Below are 26812 nucleotides of genomic sequence, written 5' to 3'. Positions count from 1 at the left end.
CCTGAAATCTAGGTTTAAGTTTTGTATTTCCAGTGACTGTTGAAATACCCGTATTGACAATGAAACTGCTTTTTTATCTCATCCTCTCAGTTGTGGCTGGGGAATTCACCTGGAACGCTTAGGATAAAATGAAAGGTTAAACCAGAATGGTACTTAGAACACCTGCACAGGCTTAATTCTTGCATAACTTGGTATAAACAGTAAATGTGGCACTAGGGGGTTATGCTAGGGGGGAGAGGGAGGAGACCTGTTTGTTTATGAGGTGCTTGTTCTATTGTAGTATCTGAAGATGGAGACGGTATCATTTTGCCCTCCATCATTGCTCCTTCCTCTGCTGCCTCCGACAAGGTGGATTTCAGCAGCAGCTCTGATTCTGAGTCAGAGATGGGACCTCAAGAAGCCAGGCAGGCAGAATCCAAGGAAGGCAAACTCACACTTCCTCTTGCAGGAATCATGCAGCGAGATGCTTCCAAACAGTTGCCAAGTGTTACAGAGCTCTTCCCAGAATTTCGACCAGGCAAGGTATTGTAAGAGATACGTGGAAGAGATGTGTATCATGTAAGCCCTCTAAATATGCATTGTACATTGTTTAAGGATATGTAATCACTCAGTAATCACATAGATGCTCTTGCTCACTCAATATTCTCTTTAGTTTCTGTGTGCTGCTGTGTCCAGATTGTTTTTTATCTAACAGTTTTCCTGCCATTTGCAAGAATCTCTTAAAACGTATACTGTAAGTCAGGGCGTGAATGTATTGCTGACCATAGCAAAGGCCCATTGATTTGATAATTTTGCTAGATGATTGAAAACTAGTGCTAATCTGTCTGCTTTCTGGCTTTTCTGGTAAATACTTGCTCCTTCTTTTATGCTGTCCTGAATGTGGTGTGCTTTTCCTGTAACAACTTGTGGTCTGTATCTTTACTGCTCTCTTGAAGCTGCTCTGAACATAAATCAGAAATCACCTCAAAGCAAGTTGGTTCAAAGAATGGTTGGGTTTTGCACAAAGAGAATTCATTACAATTCTTTCCTAAATGCTCCCAAATAGAAAATGCAGTTTATGTATTTCAGTAATTACTTTGGAAGTTTTAAAGCTGTTGAGAAGAGAGGAAAGGTAGGAGGAGAAGGACAATGAAGATGGGCTTATAGTTGCCAAACAGATAATTATGGACAAAGATAGCTTGGTTTTAGGTGCGCCTCGGAGAATTTGTGTACGGAGCTGAATAATTTGCAGAATTAAATGTCACGTTTTAATGATTTAGCTGACCAATGTCTGTTGGCAATCTAGGTGAGGCTTTAGCACAGAAGCTTCCCTTCTCAGTGTTTTCTAGGCTTTTGCAAACTTGGTGTTTCCTGTGTATCAATTGGTGTGTTCATTCCTTTGATGCCCAACACGTAATGTCAGAGACTCAGTGCTGGGTGTGCCCAGTGTGCCCAGAAATCAGTGCAAGCAATTAATGCTGTGCACTTTCCATGATTAATTCATGAGCAATAGAGCTGGCAAAGCCTAAAGCTGTGTAGATTTTGCTATGAGGATGGGTTGTTGTGTGTGTTAATATAGCATTGTATTTTTGGAGAAAACCTCCTAAAATAGCATGTGCAGAAGCAGACTTTTGTGTCTATTTAACCTGTTAGCAGCTTAACTATGTCTGAGACATTTGCTCTTCGTGACAGGTCATTGAAACTGGATAAAGGGTTCATAAATTATCTGTGGGAGTTTTGGAAAGAAGGTTTACATGATCATAGGCAGCGGTGGACAGAGTGTTGATACAAACATTTCCTTTGGGGATCAGTGTAACAGATTAACAGAGAACATTAATAGGGTGTATCTGCAAGTCTTTGGTTGTAATTCCTATTTCCTAAATATGTCAGTTAATTTAGAAATAATGATTTGCCTCTTTAAAAGAGTTCTTAGAAGAAAATAAATTTAAGTACTTAAAAACCAGCTGTCATACACATAGAAGGAACAGGGGAGAAACATTAGTGCAGGTTTTTGAGGTATGCAGTGTAGGGGAACTACATTATAATGGAAATAAAAATAAGTGTATTATTTCTCGACCATATTATTTATCTGTTTGCTCAAGAAATTTCTATATAACTCTCTTTTAGATTGTCTCTTGCTGATAATTTTATTAACTCTTCTTCAACCTCCATCTGTCTTTCTGAAGACTGTGGATTGTTCAGAATGAAAATCAATTATTTCCAGGTGTTGTCTAACCACATGTCCAATATGTAAAGGCAGTCTTTCTTCCCTCTGACTTTCTTTGTCCCTGAAAATAAGAATATGTCCTTTTGAGAAGGAGGAATCCATCAAACAGAAGGATCAGAAACCTTTTTTCAAGCATAACCAAGGGATTGTTGATTGCATTGGGAACTGGAATTATACCTCAGTCCAAGCTTCTGAATTTCAGAGCGCTCTCTTGCATTTCTGTTCTTCAGGTGAGGGCAAGCATTTCACAGTGTCTTTTTTAATCTGACCCTCTTGTTTTTCCTGTTCCAGGTGCTGCGTTTCCTGCGTCTCTTTGGCCCTGGGAAGAACGTTCCGTCGGTCTGGCGAAGCGCCCGGAGGAAACGCAAGAAGAAGCATCGGGAGTTGGCACAGGAAGTGCAGATACAGGAGGGTGAAGTTGTGGTTGAGAGTGGAGTGGAAGGAAAATCTCCTTGGGAGTATGAGTTTGCTGCTCCTCCCCCTCCTGAGCAGTGCCTTTCAGATGATGAGGTGGGATATCTGAGACTTAGAAAGGGTCACCAGCTAGTGCTGGGGGTAGCAGTGAATTGGACAGCGACTTTTAGAGGAAGGAGCTTTTCCCTCAAAAGAAAAGTGGAGAACAGAGTTGGCTTGTATTGCAGCTGGGCAGCAGCTCTTCTCCAAATACTAGTCAGTGACTTCAGGTGATTGCTTCTTACTGAGAAGGCTGCATCCATGGTGCAGGATCAATAGGAGAGCTTACCCTCTTTGTATCAAGAAGAAATCTCTGCCTTCTTGGAAGTCTAATTGCAGAACATTCTTGAGGCAGATAGTAAGTATGGAAACAAACTTCTTAGAAATGCTTTTCTTCTATGAGAATAAGCTGGGAAACTCTGAAGGAAGAGAGCTCTTACTGACACTTAGATAAACCACCAGTGTAACCATTCCCTTCGTTGCTGTGCTTCAGATTACCATGATGGCACCTGTGGAGTCAAAATTTTCCCAGTCGACTGGTGACATAGACAAGGTGACAGACACAAAGCCCAAGGTGGCCGAGTGGCGCTATGGCCCTGCCCAGCTCTGGTATGACATGCTGGGCATCCCCGAGGATGGCAGCGGGTTTGATTATGGCTTCAAGCTAAAGGAGGAGAACGAGCAGGAGGCTAAAGGACACACAGATGATGGGGTGAGAAGGGAACCCTGGGGCAAAGTGTGGAGATGGATGTGGGGGTTGCTGCACAATGAGGATCTGGAAATGGGCTGGTGGATAGTTGTGCAGGTGCAAAATGAGACTTTGAATTTTCCTGTTAGTTTGAAAGGATGTCTTTCAAGTCAGGTCTTCCAACAATTATTACTCCCCTCCAGGATGCAGAGTCAACAAAGGAGAAAGATGATCTGCTAGCTGATGAGCACTTCCTCATGGTAACGCAGCTCCAGTGGGAGGATGATGTCATCTGGAATGGGGAGGATGTCAAGCACAAAGGGACTAAGACACAGCGTGCGAGCTTGGCAGGCTGGCTGCCATCCAGCATGACCAGAAATGCCACTGCATACAATGCCCAACAAGGTGATCAGGAGTCTGACAGCAACTTTACTTGCTGTAGTTGAGCTGACTCATTACATGCTCAACTGCAGCACTTTGTGAAATTGTACATGTACAGTTGCATGTCCCAAATGTAGAACATAATTCTCCCTGTCAGGGAATACTTTTTGTCAAAATCACAGCTCCATTGAGAATTCTGAGACTTGGTTTCTTTCCAAAAAACAGAGTTGGTCACTTCTGTTAAAAAACCCCCGATTCTGGCTCTATCTTTCTTTTTTCTGTGTAGAATACCAGATGCTGGATCCATCTACATTAATATCAAGTAAAGCTACCCTTAGGATTCCCTCTTTTTATAGACTAGTGGAATTTTGTTTTCTTTTGTTTTTAATTGGAAGAATTATATAAAAGTCTTCAGAAGTTTATCCTCGACTTAAAATTGTATTCTGTTTTTTCTGGATAGGAAGTAATAATTCTTACAAGCCTCAGACTTCTTTTTGACATGGATACATTTTAAATTTAAATTGTTGACGTAGAATGAATGTTTGTTTTCTGTTTGTTATGTCTTATCCTGCTTCTACCAGGAAAGACTAATGGGTATGTCAGATCTTTATTGGATACCAGTGTCAATCCTTTAGTGTTCAGCTGTGAATACAAGACCCTGAGGTGTTAGGTGGGTGAATGGGAGATTCTTTGAAGAGGCTGCAGACTCCAGCAGTCAGCTCTGTATGAAGTGTTTGTTTGTTTTTTTTCTTTAAGCTTTCCCAGTTCTAATGTCACTCTTTGGGATATGAGCAGTAGGTCCATCAGGCTGAAATTCACTCTCCATGCAACGCCCAGTCCTGTTTTAAGGCACTGTGGTGCCCTCTGAGCCTCTCACTCAAGCTGACCTTACTTTTGTTTTCCTTTTCTCTTGTTTTTGTTTTCTCTAGGTTTGAACCGCAGTGGCTCTTTGCTCAATTCACCAATTCCTCTAGCACAGAAACCCAATGTAGCAGGAGTCCTGGGCATAGCAAAGTGCAAGGAAAAGGCCCCTGAACAGCAAGGTAATGACCCATGAGTAGGATGTGACACACATTTCTGTGGTAGAAGGGCTGCTTGTTTGCTCTAAAACTTTTTGAAGGCTGTGTTTCAATAGAGCAAAATCTGTGAGCATTGGTAAAGCTCACATTTGGGGCTTTAATTCCTCTTTGCTTTCAAGATCACTTTTCTTTTGGCTTTTAGAGTTCCTGCCTCAGGGAGCCTGAAAGATGGGGAAGATAGAGGGAGTAAGATGTAGGGGTGAGATCTGAAATAGTTTTCTGCCAAGGCTGTGTATAAAATTCTCAAGGGTTCTACTTCATGATTGTTGCAGTTTCTCTGGATGAAGACAAGCCCTGGTACTCCATTTTCCCAATTGATAATGAAGAGTTAGTGTATGGCCGTTGGGAAGACAATATCATCTGGGATGATCAGGCAATGGAAACCTACTTGGATCCCCCTGTCTTAACACTGGATCCAAACGATGAAAACATAATTCTAGGTATGTTTATGGCACACAGAAATTTGACATGAGTGGGAAAAGAGAAGGGAAAATGAAAGCAAGGGCTTATAATCACACTGTAATGGAAATAAATGGACTGGGGCAATACTTACAGCCTTTCTTTGTTCTGGCTGTTGAAGTTAATTTGCAAGTCAAAGGCTGAAGCAGGAGGTGGCAGTGCTAATAACTTTTATTGGTGTGGTGTACACATTCAACTTCCAAGTTAAATGCACTGACAGGAAAGCAAAAATGAATGCCTTGAAAGTTAAATTTAACATGATTAATCTGACTCCTGATGTGTTTTAGGAGTGACTGTCTTGATTTGACTTTCATGCATGTTGGTTTGAAGAGGGAAGGTAGGGATGTAAACTTCTGCTTTTAGAAATTCCTGATGAAAAGGAAGAGATGACTTTGAACTCTCCATCCAAGGAGAACAAGAAGGAATCTTCTCTGAAGAAGAGTAGGATCCTGTTGGGAAAAACAGGTGTCATCAAGGAAGAACCACAGCAGGTCAGCATAAGCTTTAGCATCATCTCCAGAGTTAGGCATGATGAGGAAGGAGTGAAGTTTTTGTTTTTGTGGGGTTTTTTTTTGACACTTCTCTCTCTGTGTTTAAAATTGAATTAGAACATGTCTCAGCCAGAGGTGAAGGATCCCTGGAACCTCTCCAATGATGAGTTTTACTACCCCAAACAGCAGGGACTTCGAGGAACCTTTGGAGGCAACATCATCCAGGTAGTCACAATAGTCTTCACTGTGAGTGAGAGAGCTTGAGTCTCTTGGTAGGAGGTTTCTAGCTGAGAGTAGGACTTAGGATTTGTAGAAAAATAGAATTTAGATTACAAAGGTCAGTTAAGTGCTCATGAGAGACATTTTTAATCTTCAGTTGAAATTAGGAGTTTGAACTTTTTATTGATTGCCCCATCAAACTGGGGTTTAGTTGTATGATCTTGCTGCATTCTACTTGCTATGCTTTGTTTGGTGTCTTATTATGTAGTATTCTTTTTAAACCAGTAGTGGAAGGGGAGAAAGAGGTGCAGTTTGTACTTCTGCTACAACTGTGTGTCTCAGTCTGAATATTAAAAAATTAATTTAGTTACTGATGAATTTGAATTACTGCTCGCTAGCCCTAGGTGAGGAGGTGATGATTTTTTTTTCCCCTTCTTTATGGAATTCAGTGACTTATAAAATCTTACCTGACTCCAGCATCTTCTGTAGTGGGAAAATGATGTAATTCCAAATGAGTTTCTCTCCCACTGATAGGGATAATGGCTTTAGATGTAATTCCTAGTTAGTAAAAAGTTCCCATCATTTGGTACCATTTGAAATAGTAAAATTGAAGTAATCTCTGTACAGAAAGGAAAGATGTTTATATGGAAGTAAGCACTTTTCTGTCAAAAGACAACATTTATGATGGCAAGTGAATTTCAATGCACTTGTCTTACTGCTAGGAGACCTAAAAATATCCCTGAGCTCTCTTATTTAAGGTGTCACAGGATAGGAGGATGGTCTTTTAAGATGGTGCGTGTCCCTCTTAACAGAGATTTTGTTCTGTATCAGCACTCTATCCCAGCAGTGGAGCTCCGCCAGCCATTCTTTCCCACCCACATGGGTCCCATGAAGCTCCGACAATTCCATCGGCCTCCCCTGAAGAAATATTCCTTTGGTGCCTTGTCCCAGCCCGGGCCCCACGCTGTGCAGCCTCTGCTGAAGCACATCAAGAAGAAAGCCAAGGTATAGTTATTCCTGTCTGCCTCTGAGTGTGGCCCCTGGGCTGTGTGCTGAGCTGTTCTCCTGACACTGTCCCTTGTCCCTGGTGCAGATGAGGGAGCAGGAGCGCCAGGCCTCTGGTGGGGGGGAGATGTTCTTCATGCGCACACCACAGGACCTCACTGGCAAGGATGGAGATCTCATCCTTGCTGAGTACAGTGAGGAGAACGCCCCTCTGATGATGCAGGTTGGCATGGCAACAAAGATTAAAAATTACTACAAAAGGGTGAGTATGCAGATTCTGCTGTTGGACAGTGATTTTCCTCTGCCTCTCACTGACAGCTAACAGCACCTCCATTGCACCTTCCAGAAACCTGGCAAAGATCCAGGAGCTCCAGACTGTAAATATGGAGAGACTGTTTATTGTCACACTTCTCCCTTCCTGGGTTCTCTGCATCCAGGCCAGTTACTGCAGGTGAGAAAGGAGTATTTTACATTTGAAAGACAGATAAGTTGGATGTGGTGTAATAGGCACAGTACTTTTTACAAGCCCTATTTATTCAATCACAAATAATGCTCAGCTTCCACAAAAAAGCTTCCCAGCTTCCTTTTCAGTTGCAGTTTATGTCTTTTTGCTTACTAGTAATAGTAATTACTATTAGTAATTAAATAGTGATAGTAATTCAGTTCCTAGTTTGCCTTTTTTTAATCTCTATTGTTTGTATGGTTTTTAAAATTATTGTAGGAGTAACAAGAGTTGCAGGAATGAATCTTTGCTGTTTTGCTTAGTAATGGCATTAGAAATAGTGTTACAGGGGACTGAGGGGAAAACCAAAGCTGCTTGAATGCTGGGGAGCATAGGTGTTGGAGGGGATAGGAAACATGGATTTCTCACAGTCTAGGCTTTTATATGTACCTTTTGAGAATTGCACTTCTAGTTTTTGGATGCCAGTCACTAGTCAGGTGTACAGACTTCTGCTTTTATGAGCCTCTCTCTATTGTTAATATATATATATATATACATATATATATTTGAGATTGGGAGAGGAATGAAGAATGTTACAAGGAACACCTGGCTAATAATCCATAAATGTAAATATAAATGGATTTCAGTTAATGCTAGCTGCTCTTACTGCAGCAATAATTATTTCATTCTGTACCAAAGGAAAAAAATAATGTGAAGGTTCATATTAGAAGTTAACCACAGAACTAACAATGCTAATTTTGTGTTGGACTGGTTTCTATGGTTATTGTGCTCTTCTGCAGATGTGTTCTTTCTGTCTTTTTTTGAAAGTACCTTCTCAGTGGTAATAAAGTACTTCCAAACATCCAAAGAGCTTTTCAATCTCTGCATTTGTTCTAGTTGTTCTTAAACTTTTGTTCTTCATTCTTGACTATTCCTTGGACATCTACACATGCTGTGATATAAATGATGGTATAACATTGCAATGAACCTTGGGGTGTTTTTTTTTCTTTTTAAGATCCTTTTTGTATATTGTATCACAGAAGATTTGATCAAAACTTGACTTTTGAACTTTGATCTGTTTCTCTTACCAGGCATTTGAAAACAATCTTTTCCGGGCCCCCATCTATTTACACAAGATGCCTGAAACAGATTTCCTGATTATCCGGACACGACAAGGCTACTACATTCGAGAATTAGTGGATATTTTTGTAGTTGGGCAGGAGTGCCCCCTCTATGAAGTACCTGGTCCCAACTCCAAGCGAGCTAACACACATATCAGAGACTTCCTGCAGGCATGTGATAAGAGATTATTTGGGAATCTGGGGAGGCTTTGGAGCAAGCTCATGGCATAGGTCTGGGCCTTGGGTGTACAGTCTTGATTTGAGAATCTCACTGTCCTGCTGTGACTCTTTTTTGTTTGTTTTCTTGTGGGGTGAGAGCACTGCAGGAGTCGGATGTTAACCAGACAGACCATTTCAGTTTTCATTTAACCAAACATTTATAACATGTCTCTTCTGTTTTAATAGCATCCTATCTGATAAGTAAATGATAAAGGTGGTGGTGGTACTATTATTATTATTATCATCATTATTATTATTACTATATAGAATAAAATGTTACAAGGTTATATATAAGTGTACAAAACTGAAGAAGGTAGAGTGAGCTTGGAAGTAATGTGTGGTGTGTAAAATAACACTTAGATGGGTTTTACTAAAAGACAGTTAAGGAATCTTATCACAGTGCTATCAAACAGCACAGAATTGGAATTGCTCCATAGGTCTGCCTTAATTTTCTAGATCTTGTGGTGGTTAAGCTTTGGGACAGTGCATGAGCATTCAGTAATTATCTCCAAATTCAGATTTTGGAGAAAATTTCTAGTAATTTACTGTCAATTTAACTCAAAGTTATAATTCCAGAGGTATTTGCAGAGCAGGAAAATCTCTGCTGTTCACAGAATTTCTGTGCCAAAGCATGAAGATTTCTAAGGTGATAAAACAAACTTTTAAGACAGATTTTTTTTCCACACCTTATCTTCAAAAATAGCTGAACCTGAAGCAGACACATGTGGCTTGGAAAACTTCGCTGAGTAAATTTATGAGAAACAATGGTTTTCATGTAGTAAGTCTGGAGCAGTCACCAGAAACATAATCTTGTACTGTCTGTGCAAGTTGGTTTATTGTTTCTTTGGACAAACGTGTCTTGTTTTGTAGGTTTTTATCTATCGGCTCTTCTGGAAGAGCAGGGACCGTCCGCGGAGGATCCGCATGGAGGACATCAAGAAGGCTTTTCCCTCCCACTCCGAGAGCAGCATCCGCAAGCGGCTGAAGCTCTGTGCTGATTTCAAACGCACAGGTATTGGAAGGCTTTTGTTTGGTGGCCAGCCATCCTTTGCTACTCTTGGAGCTCCAAACAGAGCAGAAGGAGGCAACAGCTCCTGATAAACCGTTCTTGTAAACTTGTAGAACTGAAATGTAATCTGACAGGGTTTTTTTGTTCCAGTTTTTAAGAATGTGTACTTTCTTTTGGCACCAGTGTGCTTGATGGTGAGAAGTGACTACAGTTTTGATACTTTTAGTAATCCTTTGGGCAGCGATTTGCTTATTAAAGACACAACACAAACACATTCCCTTCCCTCTGTGTGTGGCTGTGTTGTGTTCTGGAAGCAAATACGTGCAAATGAAAGCTGGGACTGGGGTGGCATCCAGCACACATGAGAAGCTACTCAGTGTTTGACCTGTGCATTTTTCAGGGATGGACTCAAACTGGTGGGTTTTAAAGCCGGATTTCAGGTTGCCAACAGAGGAGGAGATCAGAGCCATGGTGTCCCCAGAGCAGTGCTGTGCCTATTACAGCATGATTGCAGCCGAGCAGAGGCTCAAGGTAAATCCTGCTTGGCTCCCAGCAAATTACTGACACCCTGGGAGGGGTAAGCCTAGCTAACACCTCTGCCTAAAGCTAATCCTGCTATAATGTAGGCCAGTTAGGTCCCTAACTGTTGTGTCACTTGCTAAGTTTGCTGCTGCATAAAAGGGAGTTAAGTTTTAAAGAGAGAAAAACTGTATTCTTACCACCTATTACCTGAGTATTGAATTAGCTGTGCTTAAAAGTACCAAATGGAAAGTAAAATAAAGGGTTTCTGTTTATACCTGGAGCTCTACAGCAGAAAGTAACCAGCAGGTGGCTGTAAGAGACACTGATTATTTTTTTGAAGTTGAGTGCACTGTTTAGTTATGGAGTTTGTCAAAATACTGGGCAGTTTGACATCTGTGCCACTGTGAATCTTGCAGACAACTGTCTGTGGAAGTTTGATTGTTCATCTTGGCAAGTCTCCACAGAGACACTTCTAGTTCTGTCTCCATGAACCATTTTAATACTTCAGCTTCTCATTTTTTCTCTAATATTTCTCTTCAGGATGCAGGTTATGGGGAGAAATCCTTCTTTGCTCCAGAAGAGGAGAATGAAGAGGATTTCCAAATGAAGATTGATGATGAGGTATCATCAGAGTGATGTATGAGTGTGTACACCAGTATATAAATTTGAATGGCAGGAGAAAAATGAGGTCTTTATATTTAAAGGACATATTTAAAGTAAGATTCAGTGGTTCAAATGTTCACACAACTTTCCTAGGAACTCCTGCTGGCAGCTCATACCTGTCTTTGGTGTTTGTTCTTGCAGGTCCTTTCAGGACTAGGCTTTTTTTACCTTAAATGCCTTTTTGTGAGTTCCTTAGCACTTTGATTATTCACTGAAGTGTCATCAGGGCAGCTGAAGGATCAAGAAGAGGAATTTACCCTCATTGTGTCAGTTGGAGAGTTCTCAGTATGACTGGAAGAATTCCAAAATGAAAGGTTGGACTGTAACACGGTTATGATTGTTTATTTTCTCGCTGGCAGGTGCGCACGGCTCCCTGGAACACCACACGAGCCTTCATTGCTGCTATGAAGGGCAAGTGCCTCCTGGAAGTGACTGGAGTCGCAGATCCCACTGGTTGTGGAGAAGGATTTTCTTATGTCAAGATTCCAAACAAACCAACCCAGCAGAAGGTATAGCTGGGAAGTCCCATGGGAGAAGCAGATTAAATAAGGGACATAAGGAAGAGGAAATATCAGATGAGCCTAGGAAAGACTATTATGACATTAATAGGATGAATCTTCCCCTGAACAGGATGATAAAGAACCTCAGCCAGTGAAGAAGACAGTGACTGGCACAGACGCGGATTTGCGCCGACTTTCCCTCAAAAATGCCAAACAGCTTCTGCGGAAATTTGGAGTGCCTGAGGAGGAGGTGAGTGTGAGCCCAGAGCAGGCTGCAGACTTCACTAATGGCTTTAGCAGCTGATGGTGGAAGGGATGTATATAAAACTTCCACTTTGACCTCGTGTGGAGAGGAGTTGAGATCCATAGCCAGCTACCTCAGCTGTGTGTCTCTAAAACCACTCCTTGTCTTCCTCTTTCCAGATCAAGAAGCTGTCCCGATGGGAAGTGATTGATGTGGTCCGTACGATGTCCACAGAGCAGGCACGCTCAGGGGAAGGGCCCATGAGCAAATTTGCCCGTGGCTCTCGGTTCTCTGTGGCAGAACATCAGGAGAGATACAAAGAAGAGTGTCAGCGCATCTTTGACTTACAAAATAAGTATGTTCTTATCTGATGTTCACAGCCTTGATCCCCACCCTGTCCCCACCTCAGAAGTCTAGCACTGTGCATGTCTGGGGTTGCTGATACGTGGTGGTGCAGATGTTGATTCAACTTGTTGGGCCCATGAAATACAGCACAAAGAAACAGTCCTTTGGCTGTTAATAGAAACCCTCAGGTTTAGTGTCTTGCTGTCACAGACCTTTGGGAAAGGTAGAATGTGTTGCAGAGTCACAACATGAGAGGTTCTGCAGTTCCACACATCACTAGTTCACCACCTTATTTCCTTCCATTTTTTGTTTTGTTTTGTTCTGTTACGAGCAATATGCCATTTCACTCTTGGGTAACAGGTACCAGTTCTGTATCCTGTTCTTCAGAGCTGCCTGAAGAATTAATGCATTATTCCTTGTTCTGGCCTGAGACTTGAGAGTGATGAGGGAATAAAGTATTGTTAATGAGGAAGAGATCAACTATTTGGAGAAGATTGTCTTGAAACAGTTCATGTTTTAGATGTGGGGGTTAAAAGGAGGGCTGAGAAGGGAATATATTATGCTTGTAGTAGTGATTTGTATCATTCTCAAACTTTTGCATCATCTTTGCCTTTGTATTTCTGGGAAGGTAACAGACTTATTTTTTATTTTTTTTTTTAATTTGGGAGGGCAACACTCACTGACTTTCAGGATGCCTCCTATTTTAGGGTTCTGGAGTCCACTGAGATCCTGTCAACAGACACAGATAGCAGTTCAGCTGAAGACAGTGACTTTGAAGAGATGGGAAAGAATATTGAGAATATGTTACAGAACAAGAAAACTAGTTCTCAGCTCTCTCGGGAGAGAGAAGAGCAGGAACGGAAGGAATTGCAAAGGATGCTCCTGGGAGAAGACAATGGCAATGACAAAGACAGAGGCAAAAAGGACAGGAGAGACAAAAAGGGGCTGTGTAAGTAACTAACCACCAGAATTGTGTCTGGGAAGGGATGCAAGGCTTTACGTCAGGCTGCAAAGTGTGCTGCTCTGGCCTCTCAAGAGAGTGTGGATTCCTTACAGGGAGAATGTATAAACATGCTTATCTGGGGCTTTTCCTTCTCTGGGGGTTCTTCCTTCTCTTGAGCACTTAGTGGCTGAAAGTACATGTGAAGTATATTCTTTGCCTCATATCTTCTGTTTATTTTGATCTATAAACATACTCTGGTATTTCTTTACTCACTGCTGCTTTCCTGCTTCCTGCTAAAGTTTTTGGTGTGTGGGGTTTTTTTGGTTTATTTTTTTTAGGGAGGGTGGGTCAGGGGGAGCTGTTTTTTCAGTATTTTCTCAAGATGTCTTCACACATAGTTCCTGCAACCTTCTTACGGTTTTGTAGTTGGATCTTCTGCATACACACAGCTCTGTGTGTGAAGCAGGCACAGTCTGCAAGCTGTGTCTGTTACATTATGTGCTGTGGCAGTGTGTTTGGAGGTAAATTGGGCAGCTGCCAGATTTGGATCTCCTGGAGATGTGCTTATTTTAAGTGCATTCCAACAGAGAGCTTGACATGTCTCTGACTGGCTGGTAAAACATTTGGACTGTGAATGAACTTCATGAGTGTGCCCATGACCACTTGTTACTTGTTGAATGTGTGAGAGCAAAGCTGAGCTCTGCATCCGAGTCAATGTTATTGTTGCTATCTATTCTCAAATTGGGAATAAATCAGTAATAAATAGTTACTGCAATCATTTATAAAGGATATGTGGAAGAGTTTTGATGACTATTACATCATGAGAAGATATCCAGTGTTACTTTGTACAAAACCTCTCAACCTGAATTATGAATGGTGATGGAAACATTCTGTGGTCATTTGGCACGCAGGTTGGAACACTCCTTGAAAATGGGATAATTCTAGACCTTCAGCTTCTGCCAGATAACCATACAGTGATGAAAAGCACTGTAACTAATCCATCTGCAGGCCAGAATGCAGTTTCATTGCAGGTTGCACCTGTGGGTCCTTGTTGACTTTAGCTGTTCCCTCTGGCTTTATAGCTTATGTGGATAATTAGGTATCTTTGTTTCAGCTCGATTTCATGCCATGATAAAAGAACATGAACAAGCAAGGGAAAGACTTCTCTTAGGTTTTCCTAAATGTGTGTCTCGGAAGTTTTTAAGCCAAAACTATCTGCTGTATTCAAATGATTGGAATAAAAATTGGAAAAGTTTGGGAAAAAAAATCAGAAGCAAACAAAGCATTTTCTTGTGGCGACAGCTTCAGCTGCCTCAGCAAACTCTCACAAGGATGATGACACTGCCTCTGTGACCAGCCTGAATTCCTCTGCCACCGGCCGCCGCCTCAAGATCTATCGCACGTTCAGGGACGAGGATGGGAAGGAATACGTGAGGTGTGAGACGGTGCGGAAACCCGCGGTCATTGACGCCTACTGCCGCATACGGACCACCAAGGATGAGGAGTTCATGTAAGGCCTTCCTGATCTCCTCCTGCTCTCTTTTAACTTTGCCTGTAGGCTTATTTCATTCCACTGGCAGAGTGAAGAGATGTGGAATTGCGCGTAGAAGCCTGGTGCTGTAATTGTGGAGAGGAATAGAGGTTTAATGGCTGTCCATTTGGAGGGTGTCACAAACTTTGTGCAGTGATTGACCTGGCAGAAGAGAACCTGGCAAATCATGAACTAGGCTGGAAAACCAGTATTGTTTTTCCCCCACCCAGACGGAAGTTTGCTCTATTTGATGAGCAGCACCGTGAGGAGATGCGGAAGGAGCGGCGCAGGATCCAGGAGCAATTACGGCGGCTAAAGCGGAACCAAGAGAAAGAGAAACTCAAGGGCCCTCCAGAAAAGAAGCCCAAGAAAATGAAAGAGCGTCCAGACTTGAAAGTAAGCATATCCATATAGGTTTTGGCTGCTGGAGAGGTTTTTTGTTCTAGTGATGTACTAAAGATCTCACTGGGGGATTTTAATGATGCTTTGCCTCAAAACTAGGAGCCCGTATATGAATTCTGATGTGTCACCTTCTATTTTTGCAGCTAAAATGTGGAGCATGCGGTGCAATTGGGCACATGAGGACTAATAAGTTCTGTCCTCTTTACTACCAAACAAATGCCCCACCTTCTAATCCTGTTGCAATGACAGAGGAGCAGGAGGAAGAGCTGGAAAAAACAGTCATTCACAATGACAATGAAGAGCTCATCAAAGTTGAAGGAACGAAGATTGTCCTGGGAAAACAACTGATTGAGAGGTAGGGGAAAAAGCAGAGAAACCAGTGAGGATACTAAGAATAATCAATGGAGAGCTTAATGCAGAATACTCGTTTGTGTATTAGTCACAGGAATAAAGTGCCAGGGCTTTACAGTACCTGTTACTACATTATTTCAGTTGTGCATTTGATGTTATGGCAGATGGAGCCGCAGCCAGTACTGGGGGACAAATGGTCTTGATTCACGTGAGGGCTGGAGGAAGTATTGTGCTTTTTTGTTTGTGCCTAGTGCTGATGAGGTTCGCAGGAAATCCCTGGTCCTGAAGTTTCCCAAGCAGCAGCTTCCTCCAAAGAAGAAGCGTCGCGTAGGGACAACGGTGCACTGTGATTATCTCAATGTGAGTGAAGTGTTACTGAGCTGACTGCAGCACCTCCATCTCTGTTTGTACCAACTGGCCAGGCCCTGAGCTGCTCCTGTGCGACCTCCTCATGCCTGCCCAGAAAATTAACTAGCTAAATTATCTAGAATTTCTGTGAGTAAATGTTTTGCATCTTAGAACTGCCTTCATTTTTCTGCCTCTCGTTTCTTCAGCGTCCCCATAAATCCATCCATCGGCGGCGAACAGATCCTATGGTGACACTCTCATCCATCTTGGAGGGCATCATCAATGACATCAGAGATCTTCCCAATGTAAGTTTAAGCTATGACACCCAAATCCTGCATCTCAAGCAATGCGGTTGAAGTAGAGTATGTGTTGTAGACACCAGAATTTGGCTAGTTTTGTGTGGATACATGTTCAAAGCTCATATGTGATTTATTACTTTTTTTTTTTCAACAAAACCAGTACAAGATGCATGAAATGTAGCGGTGTGTAATGCTTTTATATATGTGGCACTGGGGAGGATCTGTACTTCACTCTTTTCTGACCAGACTTTTCCAGAAACTTGCAAAATCAAAAGATTAAATAGAAGAATTGAGTTGAAATGAGAGTTTTAAAGTTCAGTTTCTTGACTTTTGTGCTGCAGTCAAAAATACCATCTGAGAACTCTCGGTGATACTTTCCTTCTTATAATGGTATAAGAGAATATTGTGTAGAACAAAGTGTTTGCTGTTGTGGGGTTGAGCTTATTCTATTTTACCTGGTGCAGTTAAGGAACTGTGTGTGTAAAGGTTTTATACATTAGTGCCTGTTTAACTGTGGAGGTTAAACTGAGATTAGCTGTGCCAGTACTGTGCTAATAAACATTTGTTTCTTTTCCTCCTCAGACATATCCCTTTCACACGCCTGTAAACCCAAAAGTTGTCAAAGATTATTATAAGATCATTACTCGGCCCATGGATTTACAGACCCTGCGTGAGAACGTCCGTAAGAGGCAGTACCCATCCCGGGAGGAGTTCAGGGAACACCTGGAGCTCATTGTGAAGAACAGTGCCACATACAATGGTAAAAACACAGGGAAATCTTGTTTCTGCTAATATGTTGTGCATGGATAGCTGTGGAACTTTTAGAGTCGACAAAAGCAACATAAAAGCAGAACAAATTCACTGCCAGATGGCAATAATGAACGTATATTTTTCCAGATATACCTGAAAGAGTATATTAATGAACTAATTAATAAATAAGAAAGAAGTGAATTCCAGCATGTAGCAACAACTAAATGATGACTGTGATGTGGTAATTGAAATTCAGTTATGGGTCTATGTCTTGGGGTGACTCAATGACTGAAGAATTCTGCATATTTCAAGTCCTGCCTACCTCCTTCATAGCTAAGGAAAACATTGTTTTTAGTAGATTACATTATGATGCTTTATTGAATGAATCTTTTAATGCAAATAGGAATAGTTCACAACCATTGAAGCCAGTGCCTTGGAGCATGCAGCTTTGAGTGAGTAGAGTTTGCTGTCATGATTTTGCATATTTTCATTCTTAGTTGCAATAAACTTTTTGCCCATTTGGGAAGGTCAGGAAACTTGTTTTTAAAAAATGAACGATAAAATAACAGCATAGATTCTGTGGCAGAGCATGTATCTTCTGGAGAAAAGTGCTGATTCATTGGGAGTGAGCTTTAGTCTGACTGCTGATAGAAAGGTCCTTGTCCAAAACATACTAATTTGACAGAATAACCTCTGAGCTGCACTGAGTCTGTCTAGGCTGTGCAGCATTGAGGGTGACACTGACAGCACTGGGTTTCTGTTTTTGCTGCTTCCTTTATTATTTTGAAAGTTAAATCCCTGATTTATCCTAATAAATAAGCTCCTTTTTTTTCATAGCTTTGTTGCAAATGCTCGTTTCCATGTCTGAGAAATCCTGAAATTATTTAAAGCTGTGAGTTTTTAAATATTCCTTAAATGTCCATATTGCCTTCCTTAGCAGTTCTGCTTCACTGACTGGACTTAGTGAAGGTAACAGAAATGTCATGATTTATACTGTGAATATTTGGCAAAGGTGGAGGGCTTGGAGGCCAGCCTGGCACAGCCACAGCTGCTTTCCAAAGGGTTTCCAAACTTTACCAGAATGTGTGCCAGGAACGTTACTTACTACAAGAAACTTTTTCTCATATAAAATGCATGTTGAACTTGAATAATTGTGTGTACTGAGAATATACTTGAGTATGTACACCTAACTGTGCCAGAAATATAATCAGCGATGCTTTAGGAGTAAAGATAAGTTATATTGTGACATGGGCCTTTTTAATCAAGCTGCACTTGCTGTGTGTGTTTGCAGGGCCAAAGCACTCACTGACACAGATATCCCAGTCCATGCTTGACCTGTGTGATGAAAAACTAAAAGAGGCAAGTTCTGTGAATGAGTTGTGGTCAGAATGGAGGCGGGGAATGGTTAGGGGTGTTTGAAGACTTTGAGAATAGAGAATGTGTATGGGCAAAACCACAGGGGTTTAGGGAGAGTAGTAGAAAATTAAGGGAGTTCTTCCTCCTACCCTAGAAGGTATTTTAATTTTTACCATTTTAAACAGTTTCCATGGGAGCCTTTCTGAAAACAACAGATGCTTGTTTCTTATTCTACTTTATCTATAGGCTTGTATCCTGGCTATTACCTCCTGTTAATTAAAAGTGTTTTCATAAAAAGGTGCATGGGAGTCTCTCTGGGACAGAGTTTCATGATAGTTGAGTTATTAGTTTAGGTTCAGCCACTGATGTTCCCTACTTCTTTTGCAGAAGGAAGATAAACTGGCTCGATTGGAAAAAGCAATTAATCCTCTCCTGGATGATGATGATCAAGTGGCCTTTTCCTTCATTTTGGATAACATTGTGACTCAAAAGATGATGGCAGTTCCAGATGTATGTAGCTTGAGTGACTGCGTGTGTGATGTGCAAAATGTGCTGATCTTGTTGAGGAGAAAAACAGTGATATTAAATAGAAAAGTCTTCTGTAAAATTATTATTTTGTATTATATGTCACTACTGTTGAATAGATATCAACAGGCCTAGTTAAAATTCCAGCTGGTAGATCTTTTCTCAGTGTCCCTCCTGAAATTAAATGATTGGATTCAAGATGTCTTGTTATAAATACCTTAAATGCATTTGAAGTGTTAATCAGTTCTGGAGGCTTGTTTTATGACATTTGTAGCTCAAACTGAAGAAAATTCTACACAGATGCTTTTTTTTTTTTTTTCTTTCAGTCTTGGCCATTTCACCATCCAGTTAACAAAAAGTTTGTTCCTGATTATTACAAGGTGATTGCTAATCCAATGGATCTGGAGACCATCCGCAAGGTATGTAGTTTGAACTGAGCAGTCTCTCGTGTAGACTTGGTATTTAGTCTTGATCACTTACAGGGTGACAATTCTCTTCCAGAATATCTCCAAACACAAATACCAGAACAGGGAGACTTTCCTGGATGATGTTAACCTCATCCTTGCCAACAGCATTAAGTACAATGGTAGGTGGTGGAAATAAGGCCTCAGCTACCTTTTGTACTTAAATTAACTCATCTGGGCACCTGTACTGCCAAAGTGTCTTGAGGCCCGAGGCTGTGAATCATGGACTTGATGATTGTTCTCCTTTCCTGAGGAAAGAGATGCTTAAACAGTGCTGTTTTCATTGTCACATGAATCTTTATTACCATCTGCTGCAGAATGGGGCAGTTACCTTTGGGGAGGATGTTCTGCTTGCTCAGTATGTGTCTCTGATCCAATGATTTGTTTCTGGGAATTTCCTTGAGGCAGACATGCTGCAACCTTCCTGTGTCCTATATCATACTTTTAATGCTGGAACAAACTGGTTGTGCTGTTTTAGCCATATGTGAGCCCTGCTTTGTATTTCTCTTTACATCAGAAGGAGTTGGGGTTTAGGGGCCTGTGTAACCAAAACCTGTCTTGTTGTCTCAGCGTCTGGAATTGAAAAAACATCAGAATGTATAAAGAGATTTGTTTTTACTATAGGGTCAGACAGCCAGTACACAAAAACAGCCCAGGAGATTGTAAACATCTGTTACCAGACTTTAGCTGAGGTATGTGGACAACTTTACTGGAATATTTACAGTTTGAATTTTCTGTTCTGCAACCTTAGCTAGCTTTTTCATTCTTAGTATGATGAACACCTGACTCAACTCGAGAGAGACATCTCTACTGCTAAGGAAGCAGCACTGGAGGAGGCAGATCTGGAAAGTCTTGATCCAATGACCCCTGGTCCCTACACTCCACAGGCAAGTGACCAAGCAAGGCTTTCACTTTCTTTTAGTTTCAATCTCCTGAGTGTTTGATCCCAGATTTCCTCTTTGTTTCATGATCTCCATCTGTCTGCAGTTTGTCTTTTAGTAGAGTATCTTGTTGGATGGTGTGCTAATCCTTACTTTTTAAGAATAAATGTAAGAAGCAGTTCTGCTGCTTCAGAGAGTGAGATACCTAGGATAAAGAGAGACATGTCCCAAGCAAGTAGTAAAATTGGTCTAAAGATGAGCTGTGTACAGTCAGGTACAGCTGAGTGTTGGTTGGAAGGTCGTGCAAGTGTACACTGTGCAAGTGTAACATTTAGAAACCCTCAGAAGTCAAGCAGTGGACAGGTAAGGAGGGAGAACAAATGAGGACAAAGCATGGATGTAGTGCTTAGAGGAATCCAGGGGACTGTTTGGTAGTGGTATTGTTGGAAAGGCTCATTGCTGTGGGTAAAGAAACTGCCTAATATGGTCAGCAAAGTCCAACTGTGCCCTCATTGCTGGGAATCTTTACATCTCTTTGTTCTAGTGGAAAATAATGATTTTAAACTGTATCATTGTTTTATAGCAGACAGTTGTGTGAGACAGGTATTTTCTATGTGTTACAGAGCAAATTCATGCTGGGCTTCTTTTCAATGTCTACAGTTTGGTAAAGACTTACAAGCTACTTCGATTTTTAAAAAATAATTCTTCTTATTTTGGGTGGTTTGGTTGTTTTTAAAAACATCAGTGTAAAACTTTTACCAGGAATGACAAGTTAATTCATGAAAACTAACATTATCTTTGGAATTTGCCTAGGAAAGCAGACAATGTCATCCTAGTGTCTGAGATGTGCCTTTTGTTTATTTGGAAAAGTTCATAGGCCCTGGGAAAGATCTCTGTGTTGATAATGGAATGATAAAATGCAAATGTTGTGGTATAGGAAGACTAATCAAAGCTTTCTTTGCAGTTGTTCATCCCAGTTGTAGACCAATAATTTCTGAATTCTGTGCAAGTCTGATGTTATTACATCTGGAAAGTTGCATTTAATTTTAGCAGTCAGAGCAGAAAAAAAAAAGGGTTTAAAGTTCAGGAACAATTTAAGGTCTTATGAAGATTATTTTTAAGAGAAAAATGAGTTTAAAATTTGTTTAGGCAAGAAGTATACAAATACTGTATGGCTGAGCCCTGATAGCACAACACAGTTGGGTTTGAGGCAATATTTAACACCCTTCCATCCATCTCTTCCCCACAAAAATACCACAAATTTAGTAGCATTTTAGGAAGGTAGAATGTGATTGCTAGAAATGATCAAATTCAGCAGACTGGGAGTACTGAAACTGAGTATAATGGAAAAAGACCTTCCTGCCAATAGGAAGTATTGGGCTGCAAGAAGGTCTTTGGGGATGAGTTCTTGGAACTATTTATTGACATATTTCAACAATGAAGTGGCCTCAGTGGTGATCGCAATGCATCAGAGAGTGAGGGAAAAAATGCCATTCTCTTACCTGATGGTTTCCTTCCCAAGACCAATGTTACTTCCTCTGATTTTATTCCAAGCTGATGATCAGAAGAGAGGAAAGGAGCAAGGAACTAGCCTTTGTAAGAGGAAAGAGCTCTCTGACCTTCTCCCTTGAGCTTGGCACCTAAAGGCCACTCTTTCCCTCTGCTTCTTGGCAGTCACACTTCCCACACTCTCTAACTTGTCACAGACAGCAGGTCTGGTGGAGATTGCTTGGCTTTAGTCCCTTCTATTTTAAATGCAGTTGTGTGACAGCCAACATTTGTCTCCCCATATGTGTCTTCAGAGGTTGGCCTCCAGGATATACAAGGCAAATACAGCTGACAGCTGTTTGCTTTACACGTGTGTTTATATTCTTAGGAAGCCTGTTTTGCCTAATTTAAGAATTATTGCTGTTGTTCTTAAGATTTTCAGTATTGTCATGATCTATGAACTGTGTATTGTGAGGGAACTTTATCAGAATCCTATTATGTAGTTCCTCATTAACTCTTCAGCAGTCAATTTGCATGCAAACTGCAGGTTGGCTTTTGGAACACTTTATCCAGATCCCCTTTTTCTTGCTTTTGTCAACTTTAGAGGTGGAGACAGCTATTTACATAGGACTGATTGGAAGCTGAAGCTTTGCTGTTTCATATGTGCTAGACGTTTCCTAGTTCTGATTGGAGCATTTGGGGCTGCAACACTGCTCCCATTGTAGGAAGTAAATGAAAAGAGCCATGCTGAGTCAGACCAAAGGTTGATGTAATCAAGTCTCCTGTCTCTGGCAGGGAACAGAAGTAGGTGGATGCAAACATACATTGATCATTTTTACAGCAAACCCTCTCTGTGTCTGGGAATTGGTTGTTCAGGCACCCTAAACTTGTGTTGCACCTGGACCATTGTATTCATGAGCTGCAGAGAAGTCTGTTCTCTATAAATTTATTGAATCCTTTTGAGCCCATTTGTGATTTTGGCCCCTGTAGAATAGCACTGTATAGAAGTACTTACTTCTGTTCTGCTGTTAGGCAGACTTCAAAGCTGAGGTTGTGAGCCATTGCATTTACCCCATTTATTCTTTAAGAATAATTAGCTCATTTTGATTAAACAGTGTGTAATAATATGAACACCATGCCAAAAAGATGCATTAAGTCCTGAAGTCCCAGTCTTGCCTCTCAAGATACTGTTCCAGTCTCAGTTCAGTACCTGAGAATGTTCTGTCTACTGTTTCCACCTATACTTTAGCCACCAGATTTGTATGATACCAGCACTTCCCTCAGTGTGTCCCATGGTGCTTCATTCTATCAAGATGAAAGCAATTTGTCTGCTATGGACACTCCCATCACTACCACAGGGAAGCGAGGAACTCAGGTCAGAATCCTCCATTTTCTCATCTGGTTGGGGAGTTGTGTGAGCAAATTATTAAAAGGAGGCAATGACTTTATAGGAAACAGGTGACAAAGATCAGATTTTTCAATCAGAGAAGGAAATATCTTCCAAAAGTTGTGATATTTTCTTCATTTTGACTGCTCTGAGGCAAAAGTAAAAAAAATTAAAGAGCACTGGGAATTGAGACACTGCAAAACAAAGAATGGAGAATCAAAAGCTGCAAAAGAATCTGCCTAAGGCCAGGTATTTGTTTGCTTCACTACTTCTGGAAGTAGAAACCTGGTGACTCATGCTACTGAGGGTTAATATGCAATCCCTTGTTAATTCTGAATTGGGAAATGGTGAAGGATATTCTACAGATTCAGAAGATCACAATTACATTATTATGGTTGCATCCAGTGACAATTAGGAGTTTGGAAGAGATGGTTGCCACTGTAGATACCTTGCAGTTGTAAAAGGGAAAAAAAAGGCAGACAGGTTAAAGGGATTAAATCATTATAAATTAACTTGTTACAATAACCATGGAATATTTTTCCTTAGTCTTTATTCTGTATTAAACAAAAACAAAAAAATGTTGAAGGAGAGGGAATAGCAGAAGAATGCACAGTAACATATGAAAATAAATTACCAGGAGAAGGAAGGTGACGGGCCACAAGACTGAAGGTGGTACCAGAAAGACTGGTGAGAGCTATTCTGAACAATGCAGGCAAACAGAGATTGGTTATTAATAGTTCTGTGTAGTATTCTAGCCATCTGCAGCTTTGTGAATGCCTTCTAGATTTGGAGGTCTTCAAGCTTTCTGTAGAATTTTATAGTCTTTGGGACAGAATCTGCATGTCCTCTTTATCTTGGACTCATGGGGATTGTGGGAAGGACAGGAAAAGATTCAGGGAAAATGCTGTATGCTTTTAAAATACATTATGAAAATAAGCACTTTTTTATAACCTAGTGCTATTTTCCAGAAATAACTAGTTAAACAAGGAACTCCAGTGCTGTAAGGCTGGAGGTTCCCAATTCAAGGATGAGCACATCAGATATAAGTGTGTGGAGATTGTGCTCTCTGATCTTGCAATAAAGAGAAAAAGGATCCTTGCTCTGAGAGTGATACATACATATTTTCCTTTCTGTCTTTCCTTTCCTGTACTCCCACACCCACCTCTGTGGCCCAGGTGTCTCTCACACCCCCTGGGTGATGTCCAGTTGTGCCTTCCTCAGTGCCATTGCTGTTTCTGTTCCTGTCCAGATGCGCCAGGGGCGGGGTAGGCTGGGCGAGGAAGACTCTGACGTGGATATTGAAGGATTTGATGAGGATGATGATGGGAAGCCTAAGACTCCAGCCCCAGTGAGTATATTTACAGAAATCCCAGCCACAGAGTATGTGCTGGCTTACAGGATTGTCTGTTGTGTCTGCTGCCCTGAGACAGTCTCTAAAATGCAGTTTGGAAAAGTTAGCATTGTGGAATGAGGGAATGCTTCAGAATGGACAGAGTGGGAAATCTATGATAGAAATGGCAGCATGCTGCTGGATCTTCACCATCCCTGTTTGTGTGGCCCAGGAAGTTGAAGATGCAGATGGTGACCTTGCTGATGAAGAAGAAGGATCAGCCCAGCAGCCCCAGGCCAGTGTCCTCTATGAAGACTTGCTTATGTCTGATGGAGAGGATGATGATGATGGGAGTGATGAAGAGGGAGACAATCCTTTCTCATGTAAGTGTCCTCTGATTGTTCATAAACCCAGCTGATCTCATGCTTCCATCACAAAAACATGCAGTAGAGAGCAGAGACCAGAGGGGCAAGATGAGGAAACTGGGTGCACACAAATGGGATTGAAAACAAAAGCAGAATAGGAATGCTGTAAGTGCAGACAAACATGAAAGCAGACTTAAGACCAGATCTTGATTGTCTTTCATAAACTGCAAATGGTTCTGAAAACACTGCGAGTGTGATTTGGTATGCAGAGCCAGGAATGGGTAGTTTAGTAAAAGTACATTTATTTTTATATGAAATAGGGTTATCAATGTTAAATGTAAAATCTTAATGTTAAAGCAATGTTATCACGAACAGGAAGAGGTGTACAGAGGTTATTCAGACTCTATGTTTTAATACAAACTTATGCATATAGTGGTATTTAGCAACAACTTCTGAAAATTATTAAGGGGGAAGAAAGGGGAATTTTTCAGAGTAGACAAGACACAAGGCCTTTCTGAGTAATGGTGGTAATGAGATTGCTTTGGAATAACATCAGAATTGGGTACTCAGTATGGTGTCACCTCCTAGGTACCTTTTCTGCTGCCTTGTGGAGACACGACTTAGTAAACATTCCTTACAGTCAATACTGCAGCCTTTAAACACAGACAGTGGAAATGTGAGTGGCAGAACAAACCTGGAAATTCGTGACCAAACACTGGTTCATTTCACAGCTATCCAGCTGAGTGAGAGTGGCAGTGACTCAGATGTGGAGCCCAGCGCAGTGAGACCCAAACAACCTCATGTTCTTCAAGAGAACACACGGATGGGCATGGACAATGAAGAAAGCATGATGTCCTATGAAGGGGATGGTGGGGAGACATCTCATGTTATGGAGGACAGCAATATCAGGTAATTAGAGCTGGGAATCTGTTAAAATCCCTTCTCTTAAAGATTTTTGAACTGTTCATCATAAAAACCTGAAGAATATCTCACATTTTTCTTAAAGTTATCTTGTAACTGTTCTTACCGTTGCAACCATAATTACCATTTATTCTTAGTGACAGAAATTTGGGGTTGCTGTTAGATTTTCACTAATAAAAATATCAGTTAAATAAAAAAAACCCCAACCCACTCAGTTCTTTAAGCTAGACGATTTCTTGTACATAGTGGTTTTTGATGGCAGGACAAATAAAGGTTTTTACAAGCTATCTCAAACTACAAGATGCCTTTGAAGTTAAAAAGTGATTTAGTAGATTAACTATTTTTTCCTGCTAAGAACAAGCATGTCCTGACTTGAAATGCAGCTGCTTAGTCGGAGTCCAGAAGTACAGGAATATGCATATTCTGTATTTTGGAAGGTGTGCAATTATTAGAAAACCAGAAGTACAACACTATGAGCTTTACTTTTATTGCATTTGAGAGAACAGCATCCTACTCTCCCTTTTCTGGGAATTTTGTAGAGTATAAGTATTTGATTCTCTGTTCTTCTGCTTGTGGAATTCAGTTCCTTAGTGCCACTATTGATATTTGCCTAATAAATCACAGGCATCAGAACTGATAGGTAGCTGGGCTGGCAGGAAATGGTCAGTCCAGCCCAGAACCTTGACAAGAGTCAGCAGGAAGGGCTAGAGAAGATGAGAATGGACTGAAAAGAGTCCTGCAGTTTCTGTCTACAGTGAAGGTGACAGAAGCTATTGGAGCAATCAGTTTTTCCTGCCTGGAGTGTGTCAGAGTGGAGTGAAGATACTGGAATTACTTCATTGGATGACTTTTTTTTTCTTTAGTTTCTGGTTTAAAAAGCTGGCTAGTGACAGAACTGAAATGCACAGTGGTTCCTAGTGTTCACAGGATTTCAAGCCAGCTCTTACAGGAGTTAAATACCAAATTGCTGGTATCAGCAGGTAATTTGAAATTATCTTCTTCTTCTTTCTTCTAGTTATGGCAGCTACGAAGAACCAGACCCAAAGTCCAACACAAGAGACACGAGTTTCAGCAGCATTGGAGGGTATGAGATCTCAGAAGAGGAGGAAGAGGAAGAACAGCAGCGCTCAGGACCGAGTGTCTTAAGTCAGGTCCATCTGTCTGAGGATGAGGAGGACAGCGAGGACTTTCATTCCATTGCAGGAGACAGTGACCTGGACTCAGATGAATGAGCTCCTTTCCCTGAGATGATGGTCATCCTGCACCACTCTTGGCTCTTGAATTTCTCTTGTCCCAGTTTGGTGCAAGGAACAGCGTAGTGTGGGCTTTGTTAACAGTATTTTTTTTTTGTTTAGATATTTTAATTGGTTATAAAACATGTTATATGAATGAGTAAATGGTGAAAAAATAAGCTTTAGACAAGTG

General features: G+C 41.1%; 1 protein-coding gene across 7 annotated transcripts in view; it reads left to right on the top strand.

Moving 5' to 3' along the window:
* Positions 1–26798, top strand: part of TAF1 (TATA-box binding protein associated factor 1) — a 29014-nt gene extending 2216 nt beyond the window's left edge. For 2 of the 7 annotated variants that reach the window (XM_062503006.1, XM_062503011.1), the window contains 36 exons: positions 449–522; positions 2498–2716; positions 3153–3371; positions 3551–3752; positions 4658–4771; positions 5080–5247; positions 5630–5757; positions 5875–5982; positions 6808–6981; positions 7070–7243; positions 7328–7432; positions 8515–8715; positions 9634–9775; positions 10173–10303; positions 10835–10915; positions 11317–11466; positions 11588–11707; positions 11881–12056; positions 12754–12995; positions 14292–14499; positions 14751–14916; positions 15066–15277; positions 15525–15633; positions 15828–15926; positions 16503–16680; positions 17962–18029; positions 18414–18536; positions 18878–18970; positions 19053–19137; positions 19640–19707; positions 19786–19902; positions 22634–22759; positions 24021–24119; positions 24334–24484; positions 25198–25375; positions 26403–26798. In XM_062503006.1, coding sequence (XP_062358990.1) covers positions 449–522; positions 2498–2716; positions 3153–3371; positions 3551–3752; positions 4658–4771; positions 5080–5247; positions 5630–5757; positions 5875–5982; positions 6808–6981; positions 7070–7243; positions 7328–7432; positions 8515–8715; positions 9634–9775; positions 10173–10303; positions 10835–10915; positions 11317–11466; positions 11588–11707; positions 11881–12056; positions 12754–12995; positions 14292–14499; positions 14751–14916; positions 15066–15277; positions 15525–15633; positions 15828–15926; positions 16503–16680; positions 17962–18029; positions 18414–18536; positions 18878–18970; positions 19053–19137; positions 19640–19707; positions 19786–19902; positions 22634–22759; positions 24021–24119; positions 24334–24484; positions 25198–25375; positions 26403–26619 — 5225 coding nt within the window. In that variant the 3' untranslated portion in view covers positions 26620–26798. Of the gene's footprint in view, positions 1–280; positions 523–2497; positions 2717–2895; positions 3018–3152; positions 3396–3550; positions 3753–4657; positions 4772–5055; positions 5248–5629; positions 5758–5874; positions 5983–6807; positions 6982–7069; positions 7244–7327; positions 7433–8514; positions 8716–9633; positions 9776–10172; positions 10304–10834; positions 10916–11316; positions 11467–11587; positions 11708–11880; positions 12057–12753; positions 12996–14291; positions 14500–14750; positions 14917–15065; positions 15278–15524; positions 15634–15827; positions 15927–16502; positions 16681–17961; positions 18030–18413; positions 18537–18877; positions 18971–19052; positions 19138–19639; positions 19708–19785; positions 19907–20241; positions 20244–22633; positions 22760–24020; positions 24120–24333; positions 24485–25197; positions 25376–26402 lie in introns of those variants that run through there. The other 5 variants (XM_062503009.1, XM_062503007.1, XM_062503012.1 and 2 more) reach the window with 5 other exon arrangements.
* Positions 26799–26812: the final 14 nt, after the last annotated feature.

This window comes from Cinclus cinclus, chromosome 15, assembly GCF_963662255.1.
Source record: "Cinclus cinclus chromosome 15, bCinCin1.1, whole genome shotgun sequence".
Classification (NCBI taxonomy): Eukaryota; Metazoa; Chordata; class Aves; order Passeriformes; family Cinclidae; genus Cinclus; species Cinclus cinclus.
The sequence above is the reverse complement of the archived record's forward strand: the minus strand, read 5'-3'. Positions and strand labels throughout refer to the sequence as shown.